General features: G+C 42.4%; 1 protein-coding gene and 1 long non-coding RNA gene across 5 annotated transcripts in view; one reads left to right on the top strand and one right to left on the bottom strand.

The window, feature by feature from the left end:
* CDH13 (cadherin 13) overlaps positions 1-11521 on the bottom strand; it is a 426188-nt gene extending 414667 nt beyond the window's left edge. The window contains exon 1 of one of the 4 annotated variants that reach the window (XM_086847088.1): positions 11250-11521. Coding sequence is in view for 2 of the 4 variants with exons in the window: in XM_023934518.2 (XP_023790286.2) it covers positions 8772-8816 (45 nt within the window). In the remaining 2 variants the exon portion in view is untranslated. Of the gene's footprint in view, positions 1-8771; positions 9089-11101 lie in introns of those variants that run through there. The other 3 variants (XM_086847086.1, XM_023934518.2, XM_023934517.2) reach the window with 3 other exon arrangements.
* LOC147650888 (uncharacterized) lies at positions 11146-13502 on the top strand. The gene is made up of 2 exons (XR_015275219.1): positions 11146-11235; positions 11656-13502. It is a non-coding gene; the product is annotated as an uncharacterized LOC147650888 (long non-coding RNA).
* Positions 13503-21111: the final 7609 nt, after the last annotated feature.

The raw sequence follows: 21111 nt of genomic DNA, 5'->3' as shown, positions 1-21111 counted from the left end.
TCTTACTTCCTGGTAACACATGGTATGCAAATTTATCAGCTGCTCTTTTTTCCAGATTAAAATAATCAATACCCTCACCACACCAAGTACCACATTTCTTCATTGATAACTAAACTGCAGAGATCAACAATTCGGGAAAGCTATTGGTGACATTTAACACTGGAGAATGCAATTTTTTTTATTATTTTTAAATGAGACATTGTAGTTTAAAAACATTAGAAGAAAACAATTACTTCAAAACTAGATGTCAGAGGATTATCCACTCCCAAAAAGTAGGGAATATGGGTGCAAGAAGGTGTGCTTCCCATTACTCCAAGCTGTCCTGACCACCCCTACAGCTTTGTTTGACCAAACAATGACTCTTGCAATGATATTGCCACATTCCACACAGGTCCAGAAGCACAAGTGCAAGACAGAGAATGGATTGAGAGTGCTCAAGGCCAGGCTGGAGAGGGCTTGGAGCAACCTGGTCTAGTGGAAGGTGTCCCTGCTCATGGCAGAAGGGTTGGAAGGAGACGATCTTTAAGGTCCATTCCAACTCAAACCATTTTAAGATCCATTATTAAGGAAAAATTATCAAATATGCACCTGACTAGTTTAGTGTTCAGGTCAGAGCTGTGTATCAATAAGTTGACAGGAATATCAATATCCATATATCAAAATTTCTAGAGTTCAGAGTCCAATTAGTTCAATCTGATCATGAATTATGAAAACAAACATTTTAGAAAACAATAAATTCACTTTGCCTGGCACAAAATACCACCTTCAGGTAGCAAGCTAATAAATATGTCCAGAAATCAAAACTGATTTTTATGTATTGTTCTATCTTAATATCAGTCTCGTTTATCTTTACCCAGAGGTATTTCATTTTGCATTTCACCTGGATAATACCCAGGACTTCCTGGCACTTGCAAGGCCAGTTATCTTGGCAGAAGGTCAAGCTGAACACCTTTTAATTTGGCCAGCTATTTAACTGTACAGATCAACTCAAACCTGCAGCTGAGATATCCATTCCTGAGCGCAGTTGGAGTTGCTCAGCTTCCTCTGACAGAGCTCAGAAACAATGGGTTTAATGGGGAAGGAAATGCCCATCCAATTCTGATGCCTAATTCCATCTCCTTTCACTCAGGGAGTAAAGTACCAGCTGCTCTGGATTTCCTGCTTTGTCAACTCCAGAGCAGCGCTATGTTCAGTTCTCACACTTTGTTATAGCTGTTTGTTGTCTGATAAAACGCAGTTCCTTGGGGATAATACAGGGCTGTCTCAAGAGAAGTGTATAAATACACTTTATTTGGCAGCAGAGGAACTTAAAGCAAGAAAGTTAGTCTATGGGAAAATGCAAGATCCTGGGGACACCATTTCTGGGGTTTTCTCTTCTCCCAAGCAGTTACCAACTACTGAAAAAGTAATTAGACACAAGAACACTATAACAGTCTAAGGAGGGGGAAACTTTACATGATACTCCCCTGCCTCTATCCTTATATGCTGTCTCTATAAGCTGTGGATCATATTCCTATTTCAGGCAGCTGATATATCTCCCTTTACATGGTGACCCCATGGACAACTGCTGGCTTTTGTTTTACACTTATGGGTTCAAAATCCCCCACATTTGACTCCAGGACTGTCTATGGACAACTTGTACAGAAGCCAAGTTATTCCAAGAAGATGAAAAGAAAGTGATTGAGTGTCTATAAAGTAGATGAGCCACTTATAATCTTGATAAGTGCTTTGTAACATGTTTGGGGGTTTTTGCTCCATAGCAGTTTGAACAAAACTCAGTGTGTCGACACTTTTCTGGATTGATTTGAAGCAATATAAGCAGTTATCCATGCTCATCCTGTGTGTGCCACAGATGTGTTCCTGCCTGTGTGGCAGCCAGCCATTAACACAGGGAATCAGGGCTCCCTCAGCTGTGTGTCCAGCCAAGTTTGTCAACCTGGCCTTGGAGCAGGAAAGGATCTCTCACACCCAGCCCAGGGAAAGGGAGAGGTGTAACAAACAGCAGCCTTCAGTACACAAATAATGACAGCTGAGGTAGCCTGAGCTTACAGGTACATATATTTGCAAATGAGCACCTCCTGTGCTAAATTCCAGTTGTATGTATAAATATCTCTTTGCCTACAGCCACATTAACAGTGCTGTGACACCTTAATGGCATGGAACCTGAGGTTTGCAGCATTTTGAGTCCTTGTTACACACAAATTCCATCTGCCATGATCACTCAAAATCCTAAAACATCTGCAAACTTTTAGAAACCAACTTACTGTCTCTACTGTTAACACAACCTTCGTGCACATAAGAATTATTTGCTCTTCATTACATACCAGGCTCCAAAGTCCCTGGGAATTAAATATTAACTTTTAGAAATATATACATTGCCTTTACAAATAAGGAATCAAGCATTAGTTGTTCACAGCAAGAGAAAGAAATGATTTAGACTGAAATAGATAGCTATTACTAGTAGTTTGTTAGGGTTTTTTATTTATTTAAATGATTTTGGGTGTAGAACCTTTATCAAATGGACTCTCAGGAATCCTACATAATAAAATCTTATTAATTTCAGGGATATGTGTATGGGTATCCCATTTTGAGACATTTCAAAAGCTTGAAAGTGGATGTTCAGTTTCTTAAGAACAAGGCCCATAAAGACACCAAATTAGACATCCATACATGGATATTCATAGATATCAGAAGTTATTTAAACACCTTAATCAGCTTTTCCAAGTGGTTAGAGATACTGAAAACTGCTGTGTGCTGAAAAGATTCACCCCATTCTTAATACCTCATATTTATTTTAGTCTGTTCATAGAACTGTTTTAACCAGCTCTATCGAACCAAATCTTAAAATCCTTCTTTTTTCCCTCTATCCAAGAAAATTAATGGTGCAAAACAGTAGAATATTGGATAAGATAGGAGCAGAATGAGTTCCCTTCATATGAAACAGTAAGGCTTTCAAAGAATTAGATTCTTCCATTTGACAGAAAATACAGTCCACATCACACACACAAAAAAAAAAATCTTAAAAAAGCAGTAGTGGGCAAATTTCCAAGACCTCTGAATAATGAAATAGTGGCTAATAAAGCAAGTCTTACTTTTCTCTCCTCCTTGGCATTTAATATCCTCCTGATTTGTGTACACTAACATTGTGTTAGCTGCAGGACATGTGAAGTGACAGAAAAACACAGCCTCCCATCTGGACTGGTCCCATCCATCTGGTGATTAGGGCAGGGCACAGTGCAACCATATGGCCATGATCAAGAACCCACTAATATCATCCAGAGCTAACTGGGAAATGCAATAGCCTACTTAGTCTCCTAAGGATGATAAATGTCTCTCATTCTGTTTCTCCTCCCCACTGGACATTGTAGATTTGTCTTTTTGCCTGCACAGATGAACCTCTAGTTAGAATCACAGAACGTGTGGAATTGGAAGGGACTCACAAGGAATATTGAGTCCAACTCCTGGCCTTGCATAGGACCATCCTCCAGAGTTGCTCCATGTGCACAAGAGCATCATCCAAATTTTTCTTGAGCTCCCTCAGACTCAGTGGTGCAACAACAGCCCTGGGGATCCTATTTCACCCTCTGGGTGAAAAACTTTTCCTAACACCAAACCTAAACCTCCCATGACACAACTTCAGGCTATTCAGTCCTGTCACTGGTCAGACAGAGCAGAGAACAGTGTCTGCTCTTCCTCTTCTTCTCACAAGGAAGTTGTGACTGCAATGAGGTCTCCCCTGACTCTCCTCTTCTCCAGGCTGAACAAACCAAGTGCCCTCAGACACTCCTTACACTGCTTCCCCTCGAGACCCTTCACCATCTTCATTGCTCTGTTTTGGACACTCTCTAATAGTTTAATATCTTTGTTATATTGTGGTGATCAAAACTGCCCTCAGCACTCGAGGTGAGGCTGGCCCAGTGGAGAGCAGAGCAGGACAATCCACTCCCTTTCCCAGCTGGCAAATCTGAGCCTGATGCCCTCAGGACACACTTGTCTCTGCTGGCTGGAATACCAGTGATACACATCAAAACAATGAATTTTGCCCCTGGAACTGTCCATGAAACAATAAAAAATCCTGCAAACCTGACCTTTGTACTCCAAGTCCTCCAGAAAGGTTTATGCTGTCATGGGAACTCTGAAACCTGAGGCCAAAATCCTGACACACAGCACACTGGTGCAACCCAGCAGCTGAAGATTAGAGATGCAACTCCAGCAGTGATGCAGGAAGAGAGGAACACTGAGAGCTCTGTTATCTGGCTTGCTTTTACATATTAATAGAATGGGAAGAGCCCACTTGTCTTGCAGCAAACAGGAAGAAAAAGAAGGCAGAACTTCACAACTCCTTGAAGGGGCACCACTGTTGCCACCTACACAGTTCTAATAGTCCCTGCCCCACTGGTCTATTGAGACAGCTTTTAGGAATACTAATTTCTTAGCTGCCAAGTTCCTAAAAGCCAAGTCAATAACACCCAGTGGATCACAGCACAAATATTACATGTGCTAAGAAACCCTTCTTGAAGTTTTGATCCTCAGAAACAGAAAATAGGTCCCAACATAACACTTAAGCTGTTTAGATTGAAGGATTGGGTCTCGGGGGTATAAAAGTGGGGTTTAATTGACATAAAACTGCAGAAGCATTTTCATGTTTTTGCTTGTCTACTATAACAAATCCCCCTTGCTTAGCAGTAAGGACTGTGGCCAGGTCCTGTGTAAGGATATTTTTAGAGGTTAGATCTGTAGCCAAAAGCCATCCTAATTCACTAGTGCCAACCTTCCCTCCAAGGTAATATTCGGGAAATAGGACAGCACAACTGCTGGAATGGCTCTGTGTTTTGGGAGACACCATCTTATGAATGAGATATGTAACTGGAAGATGTTTTTTGACTGCTAGCCAAAAGTGATGGCCTGAAACTGTGGGGAGCCTGCTCAAAAAGTGCTCATCAGTAGAAATAATTATATGGAGTGATTGACGATCAAGATGCTTTAATATTTTTAAAGCATTTTTACAACTCTGATATAGCACAAAAACCACAGGACTTCTCAAGAACTCTCAAATAATAAGACCTGCAGCAACACAATAGAACAGGGAGGTACTTGGTCAGAATTTGAGCATAATCTGCAATGCTATATCAACACACTTGTGTGAGCAAGACTTGTCTTTTTTCCTGAAGCTGTTAAATTTCTTTTGCTTTCAATACCTGGGTGCTGCCTTTCAAGCTGTGCATGGAGCCCTCTTCTGGAGGAATTTGAACAAATAAAAGCTTAAGAATGCAGCAGTGTGGGCTCTGCATTAGGGGAAAGAGTTTGAGGACTAATTTTCTCTATTCACTCTAATGACAAGCTTGGAAAATCTACACATTATTCCAATTCACTTAGTTGCAACCCAGTGAAATGTGACAGTTATTGTTAAAATTATCAAAAATATGGGGGTTTTCCTCATCTTGTAAGCCTTTCTTACAAAATTTTGAGTCATCTCTCTGCATGAAACACATAACATAGAAAAGGAAGCCTATGAACAACTTTTGTCTTAAATATTTTGTATTTTGGTTTTAGAAAATATCCTTTGGGGAAATATAAAACATGGAGATTTTTAAATCTATATCAGATCAGAATATGCATTTACTATTTACTGTACTCTGTACAGTAAAGTGCATAAGCTACCAGAGTACATTTAGTTTTTATTGTCAGCATCAGATCAATAAAGCTGTATATTATAGTTATGCTTTGGAACTTTAAAGGTGATTCTGAATTAAAGGATTACTTGAAACATCTTTCTCAGTTATTCCAGCTGATGCTCTGTTTTTCTCTTGGTGAAAACAGAGCAGTTGGTAGTAGTGTAAACTAAATCTTTGAAAATGGAAAAATTAATTTATTGCCCACCTGTTTACAACAGTTTTTGCATACATAATGGGCTGCTTTGATATGAAAAAGTAATTCTCCATCTTCATCCCTTTAATGCCTCAAATGGCAAATATTTTGTACTTTAAAAATGCTGTTGAATTAGAGGCAGACCAAGAAAACAAAAAACCTAAGTTACTAAAGCAAACAACCCAAGTTTTTTCACTAAAAATAAACCTTCTGCAGTTCACGTTCCTATTGACATAGAAGAACTTCCTCAAACTTTTTTCTCTATGCTGTAAAACTTTTCTAGCATTACTTTGAAACTAAGTTATCCACATCTTCTGCTTCCACAAAAAAGATTACTATATTGCTTCTGTTTAGAAAGAATTCGATCAAACTTGGTCCTTTCTGTGTCCATGAGCATTGTGTCATATGAGACATTCTTGCTACTCCTAAGGGAGAAAAAAAGAAAACTTGCAGAAAAAAGATCCCCAAATGTGTTACAACCACTACACAAAGCAGATGGCTGCATTTGTTTAATATGTTGTTTCTCACATTCTTCTGTTTACTTTTCCTGTCACACGAAAGCTGTGCATGTGGGGTGTCAAAGAGAAAAGCCAAACAGCGTTTCAGTAAATCCCATTTCTTTCCCCAGCGTGGCACCCACTCCAATTCATACTTTAAACAGTCAATACTCAGCAGCCTAGACCTGAAGACAGAATTACATACACTTCCATATTACAGTCTGATTCATTCCCCAATTCATTAACTCTTAGACATAATCTAGAAGGTAAACTTGGAGATACATTAGTTCACATGGTGGCGAGAGACATGGCCAAATAGAGCTGCACATGCTGATAAAGAAGGTGGAGTGCATTTGAGCACTTAAGCTAGAAGCAAGGCTAAAGCACCACAAGCTCAGCCCTGTAGTACAGCAGAACTCAGCCCAGCCTGGGAAGAAACTCTGAAGTATCACTGAAAGTAGTCAATAAAGTGCACAGGTGTTTTCAGAGTCAGGTGACTTCACCTTGTCAGATTTAAGTAGTCATTAATGTTAAAAAAAATGCCAGCTATGTTTAACAGGCCCTAGAAGTCCATCCTCTTGTATCACACACATATTGCTTCCCTACAAGCAACCGCTAAAGAAAACCCAAACTCAAGCTGGTTAATTCGGCGGTGTCTTAGAGAGGCAGTACCAAAAAATAAAAAAAAAGACTGAAAACAGAGAGAAAGCCAAGCAAAGCAGATGGGAGGTCTCAAAGCCAAGATGAGAGAGCACCAGTTCAGTACAGCCACAGGTTCCCTTTCCACTGCCTGTGCCCTCTCCCCCAGCCCCTCTGCTCCCTGAGCACTGCCTCCCACTGCCAGCCCGGGCTGGATCTCAGCCCACTTGTGACAGCTTCTCGTCCCCAGGAGCCCTCTGGGTTTCCCCAGCCCACGGGACAGTGTTCAGCCCCCCCAAGCAGCAGCTTGGCCACTGTCCTGAGGCAGTCCCGGCAGAGGCAGAGGCTGCTCTCGGACACTGCCAGGGAGCCCCAGCCCGGGCTGGCAGAGTGGCCCTGCCAGGAACTCTCCATGTGGCACCAGCACACGCTGCTCGGCACCAAACCCATGGCCCAAGGCAGCTGCTTTCATTTGTTCCACAGCCCGGAGCAGGATTGTCATCCCGAACCCACCCAAATGCCTTTGTGCTTGCTCACTGCCGATGCCCAGCCACCCGGGCTCCTGCTGTCCCACAGCTCCAGCCGCCCGCGTCCCTGCTCGGGTGCAACCAGGACCTGAACGTCCTGACCTTGATCCACAGCATGTGTGCATCCTGCTCACCCTACCGCCCCTCCTCGCACACCCTGGAGCTGCTCTCAGCAGTAAAGCTCTCCCAGTGGTGATCCCTCACCGCTTTATTCCTTCCTGCCCTGTTTGGGATTAGCAGACCTAATGCCTGCTGGAGGTTGCGGCTACACAAACACGGGGCTCAAGCTCGGGGTCCTGAGCACTTGTTTGACACTAAACCCCACCAGCCTTCTAAGGGTTAACAAAACCACTCGATCGCGAGTGAAAAAGGAATTAACTTTCACCCCTGCTCAGTGCGGAGGATCTCAGCCCACTGCCACTAAACGCAAGTTTACAGAGCTCCTAAAACAAAAGGAGGAAGAATGCACTTTAGGTGGACAACAACAAAGGATTTCCGAGGCTGCTGTGAGCTGCCCAAAGTGAGCCCTGAAACAGCAGCGAGAGGGAAAGAGTGATCGGAGGTGCTGAGAAGTGAAACGCAGCGAGTCCCTGGGCTTTGACAGGCAGCAGCAGCGGAGCTTCAGCAGCTCCGTGTTTTTAAGGCTGGGTGTTTTTTCCTCTGCTCTCTGGCAGAGGGGGATCTATTACATTTAATAAGAGAAAGGCTACATAGCAAGTCACTAACGGAGTATTACACATCTATCAGGAGAGTACGAGGAAGGGAGCCTTTTGCAAGGTCTGGTTTTATTTTGCCTCCATGTTCCCCCCCCTCCATTCTTTTATTTTTAAAAAAGGCAATAAATAACGTGAGCTGCCTGTAACAGCCTATAAACCTACTACCCAGCACAAGCCACAGAGGAAAGAGGCAAATCAAAGTTGCAGCATTTGATATGACAGAAAATATTGCCGCTGCAGCTGCAACCGAGACACTTGAAAGATTCCCCGCACCACCCTTCCTGAAGGGAAACAAAAAAATGCTATATATCACCCAGCAAATTGGTTGTAATTGTAAATCAGGGAACTATGAGATCCTACATTCCTAGCAACTGGCTTAGAGCAGAGATCCTGCATCTTTAAACAGTAATTCAAGCAATGTATAATTACTCGGAAATCAGAGCTGAATTTCAAATACTTTCAAATCCAAAACGCACAAAAGCAGAAAGATGAAAGAAGGCAAGGAAAAAACACACATTTCTTACCTGGGACAGCAGAAAAGACAGAGTAAGTTGAGTTTTGTGCTGCATTTTGCCAGACTAGAAGGTACCAGAGGCTTTTTCATTCATGCACTCGGCTGCACTGAGCATATTTTCACTGTGAAACAGCCTTTGAGAAGAGACTCTGCCTTGAGAGCCAGCCAACTTCCCAAATAGATCAGCAGCATCATCACTAAAGCATTGGATAGAGTCTGATGACCAGAACCAATGGCTTTACAAGGATGATTTCTTCACAAAGCATCCCCATTTTGCATCACACATATTGGGCAAGCACCTCTACAAACACAGCACCTTTAGAAAGCATTTTGCTTTGGTGTATTTCTGTGTTTAGTTTCAGTCTAACATCATGCTTTACAGATCTCAATGGTATTTTCCCTTTCAGAGAATGGAATTGCACAGAGAGAAATAAAAGCAACTCTGAGCACCACTGCAAAGATATTCTCTTTATTTAAATGTTAATAAGGTAAACTTATTTTCGATAATTCAAAAAAATGACCTCTGCAGTTTGGGTTACTTCCAAGCCTTAGAACACAGTGAAATTTTCAGTGCAGTAGAAGTATAGGTTATATTTTGTGTTTTCCCCTCAATCTCACAAATCACAATGAAGACAGATCCATTCTAGCCTGCAGAAAAAATGCATCATAAGGCAATAGATTTTATTAACTGCTCGGGTAATGGCAGAATTGGCTTTTAATTCAACAAACTGGAATCTAGGACAGAGTTTCGAAGGTGCCTGTCCTTCAATGAGAAAAAGTTTTCCTGTTTGAAAGAGGGGACCTGATGTCTCAAGGACCCGCTTTCTCTGGATTGGTTAAGTTGCAGCCCAGCAAGCAGCACAGGCAGATGGACCAAAGACTAGGAATGAATTCCCCTGAGTTCATTTCCAACTCCACCTCTCTTGCCACTCCCCAGTATCACAACACTCCAGTCCTTTTTTGAGTTGTCTCCTGGCAGTCACCAGGGTTACTTAACAGCACCCTTCCCCCATTTTTAGAAGGATCAAAAGTCTCCTCAGCTCTCATCAGTGATGTTTTTCCCCTCACTTGCTCATCCAGCAGAACCAGCTGCCATCACTTTCTGCTCTGCCCCACCACGGGTGGCTGCTGCAGCAGTGGAGATGAGAAGAAACACGGGGAGGGAAAGGCAGGTAGGCAGATACGAAGGGATAAAGGAGCTGCCAACCACTTTGAGCTCCCCAGCATCAGCAGGAGCTTCCAGCTGTGAATAATGTTGTTTGATGCAACCACTGCTAGTCTACTACTCAGAGCTTACATCTTCCTTTACATACCCACTGGACCAAAACTGAGGGAAAACACTGTCCTTCCAAGTCTAAACCCTCACAGGCAGCAACAACTCTGTTCTAGTACCTCCATTACACATGAGTTTAATTTAATACTCAAGTTGGAATAGACTCCAAACAAAACCCAGCAGGAACTACCAGTAGCAATAATAATACTCTACATAACCACAAAAGGTTCACTACTTAGACACAAAAAGAAAAAAAAGCAGGAAGATTGCTTTCTTTTTCATCTTTTTTTTTTTTTTAAGCAGAAAGTCAGCCTAGAAGATTAAAACAGAAAAACCATAGAGCTCTTTATGACTAGAAATACATGACTATTTCACCATGACCACCTTCCATTTCTCTTTCGAGGAGTCGGTTTGGCACCAAGTATAATTCCCAGCCTCAGGAAGAGCACCTAGGAATTGATAAGCCAGGCTGGGTGCAGGTTATGGGGCACATCCCACAGAAAACAGCACCAGCCATTTCACAGCGTTCACAGCCTTTGTATGGAGAGCCTAGGATTTGGACATTCTTAACCCCACCAACAGGGGCCAAACAGCTGAGTGAGTTACCAGACCAACCAGAAGTAGGTGGTGGCTGAAAGAAACAAAGGCATATCTGCATCCTGTTTTACAGGAAAGGCACTCATTAAAAAAAAAAAAAATAGAAGTCATGGGGTAGATGATTCACTGCGAGATAATGCAACGTGAGATTTGAGCCAACATGAGCAGTTATTTTCTGTACAAGGCACAACATGGCTATGGGGCCCTCCCAGCACAAGGGCAGAGGAGAACAAGGACTTTGAGGTGTTCCCAATGGTGCTGAAGGAGCAGAGCCATGCCTGCAGCCACGGCACCCCTCCATAGCCTGAGCGGCTGGGCACCACAGCCTGGCACAGGACAGGACCTGCCTCCCCAAGCGGCTCTCCAAAAAAAGTCACATACCACAGCCCTTTACCTTCAGAAACAGCCAAGACCCTCTAGCAACAATTAAAGAGAAACTTATTTTTTAAAATAATTTTATAACATTTTACCTCCAGTTCCACAGAGCTTCCTCCTCCTGCTGCTGCCGCCCCTCCTGCTTTGGCCTCTACTCACAACTGCTCTTACTTACCCCCTAAAAGGACAACTATTGATTCCTGGAGGGGTGATAACCATTTCTAATGGGGTAATTAACCATACCTGGGGGGCTACATAGCCATTCCTTGAGGGGCTGGGCCTTTACAGGCCACCGCCAAGCCCTGGCACACCATGGCGCCCAAGCGTGAGGGCAGCCATGCCCAGGGGCCGCGCTCTCCCACAGGCCCCAGCCACGCTGGGAACGGCCCTGTGGCACTGCTGGCCTCAGGACAATTCCAGCACTGCACAGCCCTGTGTGCTGGGCTTATCGGGGGAACTGGGGACCCCAGCAGAGAGAGGTGGGCAGCTGATACCATCAGGCGGTCAGGAGAAGGGTTTGACCACTTGCAGATGGGCCCCCAGCCCAGCTGTGTCTTCTGGGGTTAGGAGCAGAATCTTCTCTGTTAATTAGCTTATTAATGAATATAGGGTATTAATTAGAAATTAATAGTTGGTGCCTATGTCTCAGCTTTAGGTAACTGGAGGAGGTTCAAGCTCTGCAAAACTTTACTGAGGAGCTGGACAGGAAGCAAGACTGTAGGTGATGGAGTGTGGTCTCTCTCTCAACCCCAGCCTGAGACAAGTTTTCTGCACAAATGAAATAAAGATGAACAACATGGAGCAACAGTGATAGAAATAACGGCCTCAGGTTTAAAGCATAGCTAAGGAGAGGGTGCAAACTTCCCCTTTTATGGTGAGCTGTGCTTCTCCTCCCTGCCAACACAAAATGTGTAGCGAGCTTAGGCAGTGATGGAGAGGGTCTTGGTTTGTGACAAAAAAGCTCCTGCCAAGACCTTTTCTGATCCAGAACCATGTTAATTGATGGGTGTAATATGGTCTGTAGTCTTTAGACACAAAATGCCATCTTTTTCACTTATAAAATGTGGAGCAACTTAACATGTCAGCTCAGTCTCCGTCCATGACATTCCCTGGACACGGGGGCCAACACTGAGCTGAGGCTAATGTGAACACTGGTAATTGCCTGCAACACACAAGGTGTTCTCAGAGATAGACCCATTAGCAGATGAGGGAGTGACTGCATGCTGCCAGAAATGCCTTTTGACCTTCAGAAGATTTGCCCTATTTTGTAAAAGCTGAGGATCAGCTGCTGTGAAACTATCAGAACAAGGGACCCACTTTAATTTGCTATTAAAGTGGGTCACATGAGAAACCTGGATATGAGAGAGAGGGACTAATTTCCCCTGCTATAGTACTGGCAATCTCCAATCCTGGCTGCTTCACCGTGTTGTATTTTCTTTAAGCTTGGGAAAATGTTTTAACCCTGGGCTACAACTGAGGGTGTGACAGTAGGACAAGAAGTTGGAGTAAATGCACCTGGATTGAGCTGGAATCCATAGAGGAGTGAAATCCCATCTTCCTGCCTGAGGTTCTCCAGCAGGAATGAGTGAAGCCACTGGCTGCAATAATGTTTTATTCTGGGAGATAGATATTTGGAAGTCTACAACAGAACTGATTTAGTGACAGTTGAGGAATACATTTCCAGGTACTCTGGTTTTCTTGGCAATTCTATCAAAACAGGTTGGGGTACTGTTTTCCAGTCTTAGTGCAGCTGAAGTTTCTTTGGGAAAGATTCACAAAAATATCAGAAGTGGAGTTGTAGATTGAATTTGAACCCATGGCTTTTCATTATGTACCCAACCCAGGGCCTCTATAATATCCTAAACTCCTACAAGTCTTTCTTACATGAAAGATTTACTGGCAACAGAAGGTTTGGCATTAGTTCAGCTTTCTCTAAAACCTGTGGGGCTTCTGAATGCTTTGTCTACTCTTTCCCTACATCCCAGCCCAAACTCTGGGATAGTAAATGGGTTTGTTTTCGTACTTGGTAACAGGCAAGCCACAGGCAACTAGATCAAACTGATACTTCAGTGGAAAGAAATAGGGTGTGTTCCATTGTCAGAACATAACTAAAAATGGTTAGCCAAACAGAAGTTTTACGTTCTAAAAAAACCCTTAAGAGACCATCACACCCTTTTTCATGCAAGTAATAATAATCAATGAAATACCTGTTTTTGTGAATGCAGGATCCAATTTTTCAGTTCTTAAAGGAATAAAATCTATTATTGTTTGGGATTTGTATGTTTTTGGATCCTTGAACCCTTTAGTATAACAAACTTCCAACTAACTGTTGAACTTCTACAACTGAGCTATTGTAAATCATTCTAGAGTAACAATTTGCAGTATTCTACAACTAAATTTCTAATCCTTACTTGAACCGGAAGCAAAATGTTTCTTAATTCAGCCTTAATCTGAACCAAGAGATACAAATTAAGATCATAAAGATGGTCAAACCCAGAGCTGTAAATGTCTCAGGCACTTTTTTGTTCTTTTGTGTATTGAAATAACCTGTGGCCTTCCTGGGGGACCCGCGACCTTCCTCTGTAATTGTACAAAACCCAGACTGAACCATAGCCTAATTCAGCATCTCTTCCTTGGCTGAGCTACCTGTTCCCATTCCCCACATGTTCCTGTCCCTCCTTGTTTTAACACCACTGCTCCTTTGCCCTCCCTCCTACACATGATTGTATCTGGCCAGAATACAGGTGTTCTGGAAGCAATTACAGCTCCGTGCAAGGAGAATATGATGCATGGCAGCTCATTAGTTGTTTGCCATTATTATGGGAATGACTCCTTGTTTCCCTTCTGACCTCACCTATTGTCTAGGAAATGAATGGATATAGGAGTAAGAAAATTTGTTTTGGCAATGGGATCTGTATTTTCCAAGGCTCAGTAATATTGAATTCTGCCCAGAAACACAAATCAGAATAATTAACCAAACAAATGCACAAAAGACCTTATCATTCCCTATTTTGGTAGCAACTGTACTAACTCAAAGTCATTATTTAAAATTCACTGTGCAAGTTTATTAGAAAAGTTACTCTTTTATACATTTAAAAAAATAACATTTCCACAGGAAATGGGAGAAAAAGCAAGTTATCACTGTCAGAAGTTCTTCTAAGACATATCCAAACTCAAGATATTCATCATGAGTAATGGGAAAGTTAATACTGTAGGAATAAATTAACCACAGAATTTTAATGGTTTTATTGTGTGACAGTTTCTAAAGCCCAACCAAATATCAGCTAGGAAATTCAAATGTGAGAGATATGCTCTTAAATCTCACAGTTATGGATTTTTTTTTTAAATCCCTTCTTATGATATAAGGGTCATTTAAAATATTCTACCATGAACATACAGCTTACTTAAGGGTAGAACATTTCACCATTCTTACCCAGCCACAAGCCAGCTTAATCTTTCATCTTTTCACAGAGGAACAGCAGATACATAAGTATATTTTAGGGGGAATAAAATAGTTGAGAGAGAGAGAGGGAGAATGTGTCAGCCTTTGAATATCTCCATGCACAGGACTTGAGCTGACACATCAGCCCAGAGCTGTTAAACCTCCTGATTTTGGGCATAGCTGCTTGCACTGGAGGTGTTAAGAGAGAGGGACTCTGCTCCCTTTCATGTCATTTTCAGCTCCATTTTTTTTTTTTTTTTTTTGCCCAGGCCAGTGCAGCTCTGTATTTCACACGCCATTATCATAAAAATATGTTTGCAAAGCCCTTCCATCAGAATCGTGATTGTATTTACCCTGGGCAAGGCACCAACTGCCTGGTCTTGGGTGAGAAACTGGGTCAGGTAGCAGAGGACTGCCCCAGCAGGAGGACAGGGCTGTAGGAAAAGAGACCCGAGCAAAACCTCCCTCAGAAAATGAACAGGCACATCTGAGCAACCTGGTCTAGGGGAAGGTGTCCCACCCCCCAGGTCCCACCCAGCCCAAAGCACTCTGTGATTCCCTGGTTCTACAGCCAGACTGTGGAGAACAGGCTAGACAGCCCCAGCTCTGGAGCAGGGCCAGGCTAAGGCTGAGCTCAGGGATATCCTTGTCCCACTGAACTCAAACTCTCATCCATTGCAGCACCATCAACATTTCACCCTCCATCCTTAAACTCCTTCTTCCCCATTTGCCTTCACAACCTTTTCTCTATGCAACAGTCATGGCTTTTAGGCAGATAAATATCTTACATGCCTCTCAAGGGTGTCATACGCTATTTAGTATTTTCCCTCTGGTATCAGCACCTGTTAAGCATGGAAATAAAGTGATTAGTCTTACATGTTTGGCTTCAAAAATTGAATTTAGGATACATCTCCTTATCATTGGTAGATTTGCCATCTCAAAACAATGATATTCTTTTAAATGATAAATTTTTTCAGTCTCAAAAAGTAGGAATTGCATTGGGAATTTTTCTAGCTGTCCCTTTCTCATGGAATTTTCCATACTTATCAAACCATTTAAGACAAAACTCTCTGATACTATGTAGCCTTAGAGGAAATTTGTCTCTGCAGATCTAGACATGACTTAAGAAAAAAAAACCCTTGTGATGCAGGGATGGAAAAATTAACATTTGAAAATTGAATGTTCTTTTAATAACCAGAAAGCTGTTTTGTTTGGGTGCTTTAGGTCTGAAAATAACCTGGAATTTTAATTAGGATAATCAGACTGGATAAAACGTAGCGCTCAACCTGCATCAGAGGACACTTTCGGCCCTCCTGCAACCAGAAAGTGCATTTGGCTTAATGCATCTTCAAGTTTTGGCTCCTTGAGGAGGAATCTTTCTCAAACAAACCACTCTGTATACACCAAAAACATCTGATTCTTACACTGCTTCTTTACATGCCTTTGAAATACTGTATATTATGCATGAATTCTTGGTTCATCATGTATCTTGAGATCTCTTTGTATTTCATTGTTTGTCTTCAATTTTGTATCTTGCTTATGTAAAATTCATTAAGCCTTTGTAAATATGAGGAAAAAACCTGTTCCTTTTGCTGTCTCCCTTGGGATGCTAGAAGGTTACCTTGCCTCATGCTCATCTGTAATCTCTCTCTTGGGTTTAGCTTTTAATGTGTGCAACACTCCAAGAAAGAGGCAATCTAGGGATGTTTTACTAGGTTTAGCCTCAATGTGAAACAAACAATTCCTTTTGAATTGATGGAGCTGGATCTTGTAACACTACAGCAAAATATTCTTGTATTACCTTGCCTTGGTCAGGTTGTGACCATAAAATTACCTGCCTTTTGCTGACTGGGCCTCTCAGAGGAGGAGCAAACAGCTTGCACTGGGTCGTTCTGGGGCTCTGAGGCATCACTTAACCCTCATTCTGAGGTCCCTTGTCAGCTGCTCAGTGACAGAGCATGGGTTGGAAATTTGCTTTCTTTTAATCAGGAATGAAGGAGGGATGGAATGCTGTGAGAATGACCCCCATCCACATACTAAATTCCTTATTTTTTTCCTTTTTTAAGTCAAAATAGGACTTTGATAAATCTAAGAAATCCTACTGGCCACACTTGGTAAAAAACTAGTGCTGCATAGTCTCATGCCTGCTATGCATCAGATCTTTGGTCTCCTGGGAGCTGCAATCCACTGACATTTATTAGAGAAGCTTTGGGCATGTTCAGCTTTAAGCTGAACCCAGCACTGACAAGCCAGTAGATCAAAGAAGCCACAGTTAGCTCCACAATACCTTTTTTCCCTCATGCTACAGTTAACAACATCAGATCAGGAAATCCCCTGAGCTGCAAATAGTTGGAAGCTGGAAAAGCACTCAGGGGAAAGATCATGAGAATGGCTTGTTCCTGCTCCTCCTTAGGCATCTGTTTATGGCCACTGTTGCTGTGGGTCTCTCAGACACCAGGGTAAATGCATTCCTAAAAGATGACAAAAGAGTTCCTGAGAAGGCAAAGGAGGAGAGCAGAATGAAGGGAGGTGGGGGGCTGTTGGTGTAGTGGTACCTGTACAGGAGCAGTGATGGTGGCAAAGGTTGGCATCTCTGGGATCAGCATGTGCAGGCAGCAGTCCCTCCCCATGGAAGAACAGGAGGTGTGTAGGTTGACCCATCATCACTCTGCTGGTGGCATAATTTTACCCTTTTCCTTCCTTTAAATGAGGAGAATCATCCCTCCCATCAGTGCAGGTGATGCACAGGGGGAAAGCAGAGGGTCTGTGCAGCTGCAGGGCAGGGACTGTGCTGTGCCAAGGGGAAGCCGTGTTCCTGTCAGGATGCTGTTAGCTCAGGCTATGCAGGTGAGATGGATGGAGCCTGTGCAGCTGTTCTTGTGTTAGACACTCCACAGAGCTCGCAAGGAAAAGAAAAATCCAAATAAATAAGGATTATTCTGTAGTACTAGAAATATTCTATAGAAATAGAGATATTTTCTAAGTAGCTACTTTTGTCCTCATTTGAAGAATAAAAGAAACATTTTCTTCAGAGAGCTGTTTAAATCTGGGGAAGCCAAACCTGTTTTCTGAGAGATTTCTCACAATGATGGATGTCTGCTTCTGAAAAATGGCCGATGTGAGCTCCTAAAGCCCATGTACCACACCCTGTGTGGCAGCACCAGCCAGCTGCAGCCCTAGGGAAACCTGTGCATCGCAGTTTGGGGATGCAGCAAAGATAATAAGATGCTGAGAGGTGCCAGTTTTCCACTTTTCAGCAGGTTTCAAAGAGATTCAATAGCACCAAGGCAACGAGAGCTCTTAGAAAGCTCTGGTGGAAGTGTTTCAAGTGCAGATCCTGGAATGACCTGGGTGGGTGGCACATGGGAACAGCATTCCTGAGGTCCAGCTGCTCTGGGAGCAATGGGAATGAGCTGTTTGTCACGTCTGTGCCACCCTTCCCTGGAGCCCAGCTCATCCAGGGTGCTGCAAGGACATTCCATAATAAAGCATCAGCTCAAGGCATTGGCTCTGTGCCTGGCACCCAGAGAGATGTGAACTTTTTGTGCTGTGGCAAAGGAAAAATTGGGTTTTTTAAGCTTTTTTCATCTTTTTTTGTAATTCTTCCCACTAAGTAAAGAGGGATTAAAATAAAACTTCAGATCAGAATGCACAAACTAAAATACAGCTTTATTTTAGGAAAGCAGATTTTGGGAATGCTGACTCAGCTACTGGAATCAACACTTCCCTGATTGCCCTCAGTCTGAGACCAAAATTTAAGTATTTAAGTAAGACACAACAAAATGAAGCATGCAGATGTGCTTGTTAACCAATGAGTAGAGGGTGCACCTGAGAGAAGAAAGCTGGATCAGTGGAAGCAATTATTAATAATAATTATTAACAATTAACTCTTTCAGTCTATTGAACCCTGAAAGCCAGAGATATAAAGTAATAGCAATCAAATGTTATTAAACATGCCAAGAGTTGTAAGAGATAATCATATACAATCAAGCTTCAATAGGAAGAAATAAAATTTACTTATGATTAGATCCAAGTCAAAACAGTCAAAACAGATGCAAAAGGAGTGAGTAAACTCAGCAGAAAAAAAAACTCCTTGGGATATCTACTTATATGGAAATCTAATGGAGTTTGCTAAGTAAGTGAGTTGACTAGAAAGTGATAAAAGCTGGTCTCTGAAGGAAGCAGTCAGGTTGTATGTTCTTTGGGAAATGTCATTGCTTATCTACTAACACCATTTCAAAGCTTGTAGTTATAATATTGCCAGGGAGCCATCAGCCTGAAAGTAGAAAACAATAGTTGTTGAAGAACTTCCTGAGAAACAGCTTTTAAACCTGGAAAGCTGAGAAGAGATGGGTTTAATCACAAACCAAGTTAAGGAAGAAAATGATGAAATGGAATTCCAATGTAGACAGAATGCTGTTTCAACATTTAAAAACAGTTGCAAAGAGGAGCTGCAGACAACATTTCAGCTTTATACTTTATTTAAAAGATGTCAGCACATAAATTAGGAGCCTTAGTCTACCATGACAGGATATTGGATTACTAGCACAGAAAAAGAAAACACCAGTAATATTTTCTGCTTAATAAAGAGGGTGACTAGAGAGGGATCTGTTGAGCAGTAACTTTCAGGCAACTTTAGGTAGGTGTCTTTGTACAGGTACGCAGCCAGCTAACACAGGAATTGATCTAGGGTTTTTGAAGTTTTCAGCTGAAATGGAAGAGAAAATGGAGCTGAATCCTGGCTTCTCATAACTTCTTTTTCCAGCTGGTTAAGAAAATAAAGCATATTTCTCCCTAAATCTCTGTCTCACTGTGAACTCTTTTGCACAGTGTCATTACTTGGATGATGATGCAAAAACAGAAGAGAGGCAAAGTGCAATATCGTAATCCTTCAACCAAAGCCTACAGTCCTGACCTAATATTGCTGGAATATTGGACAGATTTAAAATATTGGGGTTTGGGGAATCAATTTTCCAGTGGAATGCCAGGGTAACCTGCCAGCTCCACATGAGCTGTATCCAAAATTACTATCTCCTGCTGCCATCCCTCCCCAGCACCCTCCAATCCTGCAGCACAAACAAACTGGCTTTGCACTGCCTGCTGCTGCTGCTTTATGCAAAACCCTTGCAGACCATAAACCTCATAACAAGAACAGACAAAACGGATTTGTACACTGAGGAAAAAGCCCTGGAGGTCTGGCTGTGCCTGCTGGTGACACTTGCCCTAACTGGAAACTGCGTTTCTATTGATTAATCACGGAGGAGCAAGGAGGCAGAGTGCTAATACATCCTGAGGGCATTGATTAAAGGAATCAATGCTGTCACATATTTATGCCAGATTTTCTTTCTTGGCACACCTCTTATTTTACGGTTCTGTGGTTACACAGGAGCCTGGTGATACTCTGCTTCTCCCAACACCCGCGGCTGAGCAGGATTTTACCTGAACTCATGTGGTTTCACGGGTTTTAGCAGCAGTAATTTCAGTCGAGCTTAGCTCCTTGCTCTCCCAGTTTGTGGGGAATTTATCCCAAACCATTTCTTCCACACCAAGAAATACATTAACCCCAGCCAGCAAGTAAGACACCGTTAGAGACGACAGGTTGTCTTGTTCCTTCCTCTTTGCCACGGAACAAGCAGCATGGAAACACATTCAGGCTGATACATTTTTCAAGCCTTTTACAATATGTACGCAGCTGGTTCAGCTGACAGAATTATCTAAGTATTATAAAGCATCCAAACATCACATCTTTATCTCCATCCTGGACTAGCAGGCAAAAATATTTTTATTCCCCACTAGAGAACTGGTGTATTTGTCTCCAGGTACATTCCCTGCAGGAGTTCTCTCTTGCTCTTGCTCTTGCTCTTCAGGCAATTCATAACTGTGGCATAAATGGCCAGTTCATAGCATTGACCATTACGTGAGGAATACAGATGCAGATGACCTGGTTTCACTGAATATTTTATTTATTTTCCCACAGATACTAAAAAGTCTCCTAGATTTCATACCTATGAACATAATTCTTCATCAGGGGAGTTTAGGTAAGAGACAAGGTTTACTGGAGATTTTGGTAGGAACTGCACCACACCTGATGCTTTGCATTTCTTAAGGAGATTCCCTTAATAGCCAGATGAACTGAACCAGACAGACAGTGTACAATAGCACCATCTGGTGACTCCAAATAATCTCACTGTTGCCCCAATTGCCAAAGACAGGATCCTCCAATAAAAGAAAGTAAAATAAGAGTGTACATGTTTGTAAAAAGGAGAAGGATTCAGTAAGAAATCACTTTAAGTCAGAGAGCCAGACATCTCCATATGTGTGCAGTTTTCATACTGCATGAAGTGGTAACAGCAAAAGGAGATGGTTCAGAGAGGATTTGGGGAATCTGGTTATAGCTAGCTACTGTGTGACTTTCCACCCCTAGTCCAGCAAATTCTAGCATTTAACAAAATATCCAAAAGTCAACCCAAGCCCCAGGAAAACCATACTTGGTTAGTATTTAATAACCAAGCATTTTGCACCTGTGCAAGTCAAATGGGATCATCTTTCTGCTTTCATTGTGACCTGTTTGGGCTGAATGAAGATGAATCTGCAGCCTTTGGGTGGAAGGGGCTGATCTGGGAATATTGTTCTTGGTATTCTCTGGGAGACAATGCTGCAATC

Source organism: Cyanistes caeruleus, chromosome 12 (assembly GCF_971803275.1).
Source record: "Cyanistes caeruleus chromosome 12, bCyaCae1.hap1.1, whole genome shotgun sequence".
NCBI classification, from domain to species: Eukaryota; Metazoa; Chordata; class Aves; order Passeriformes; family Paridae; genus Cyanistes; species Cyanistes caeruleus.
This window is presented reverse-complemented; position numbering and strand designations above follow the sequence as displayed.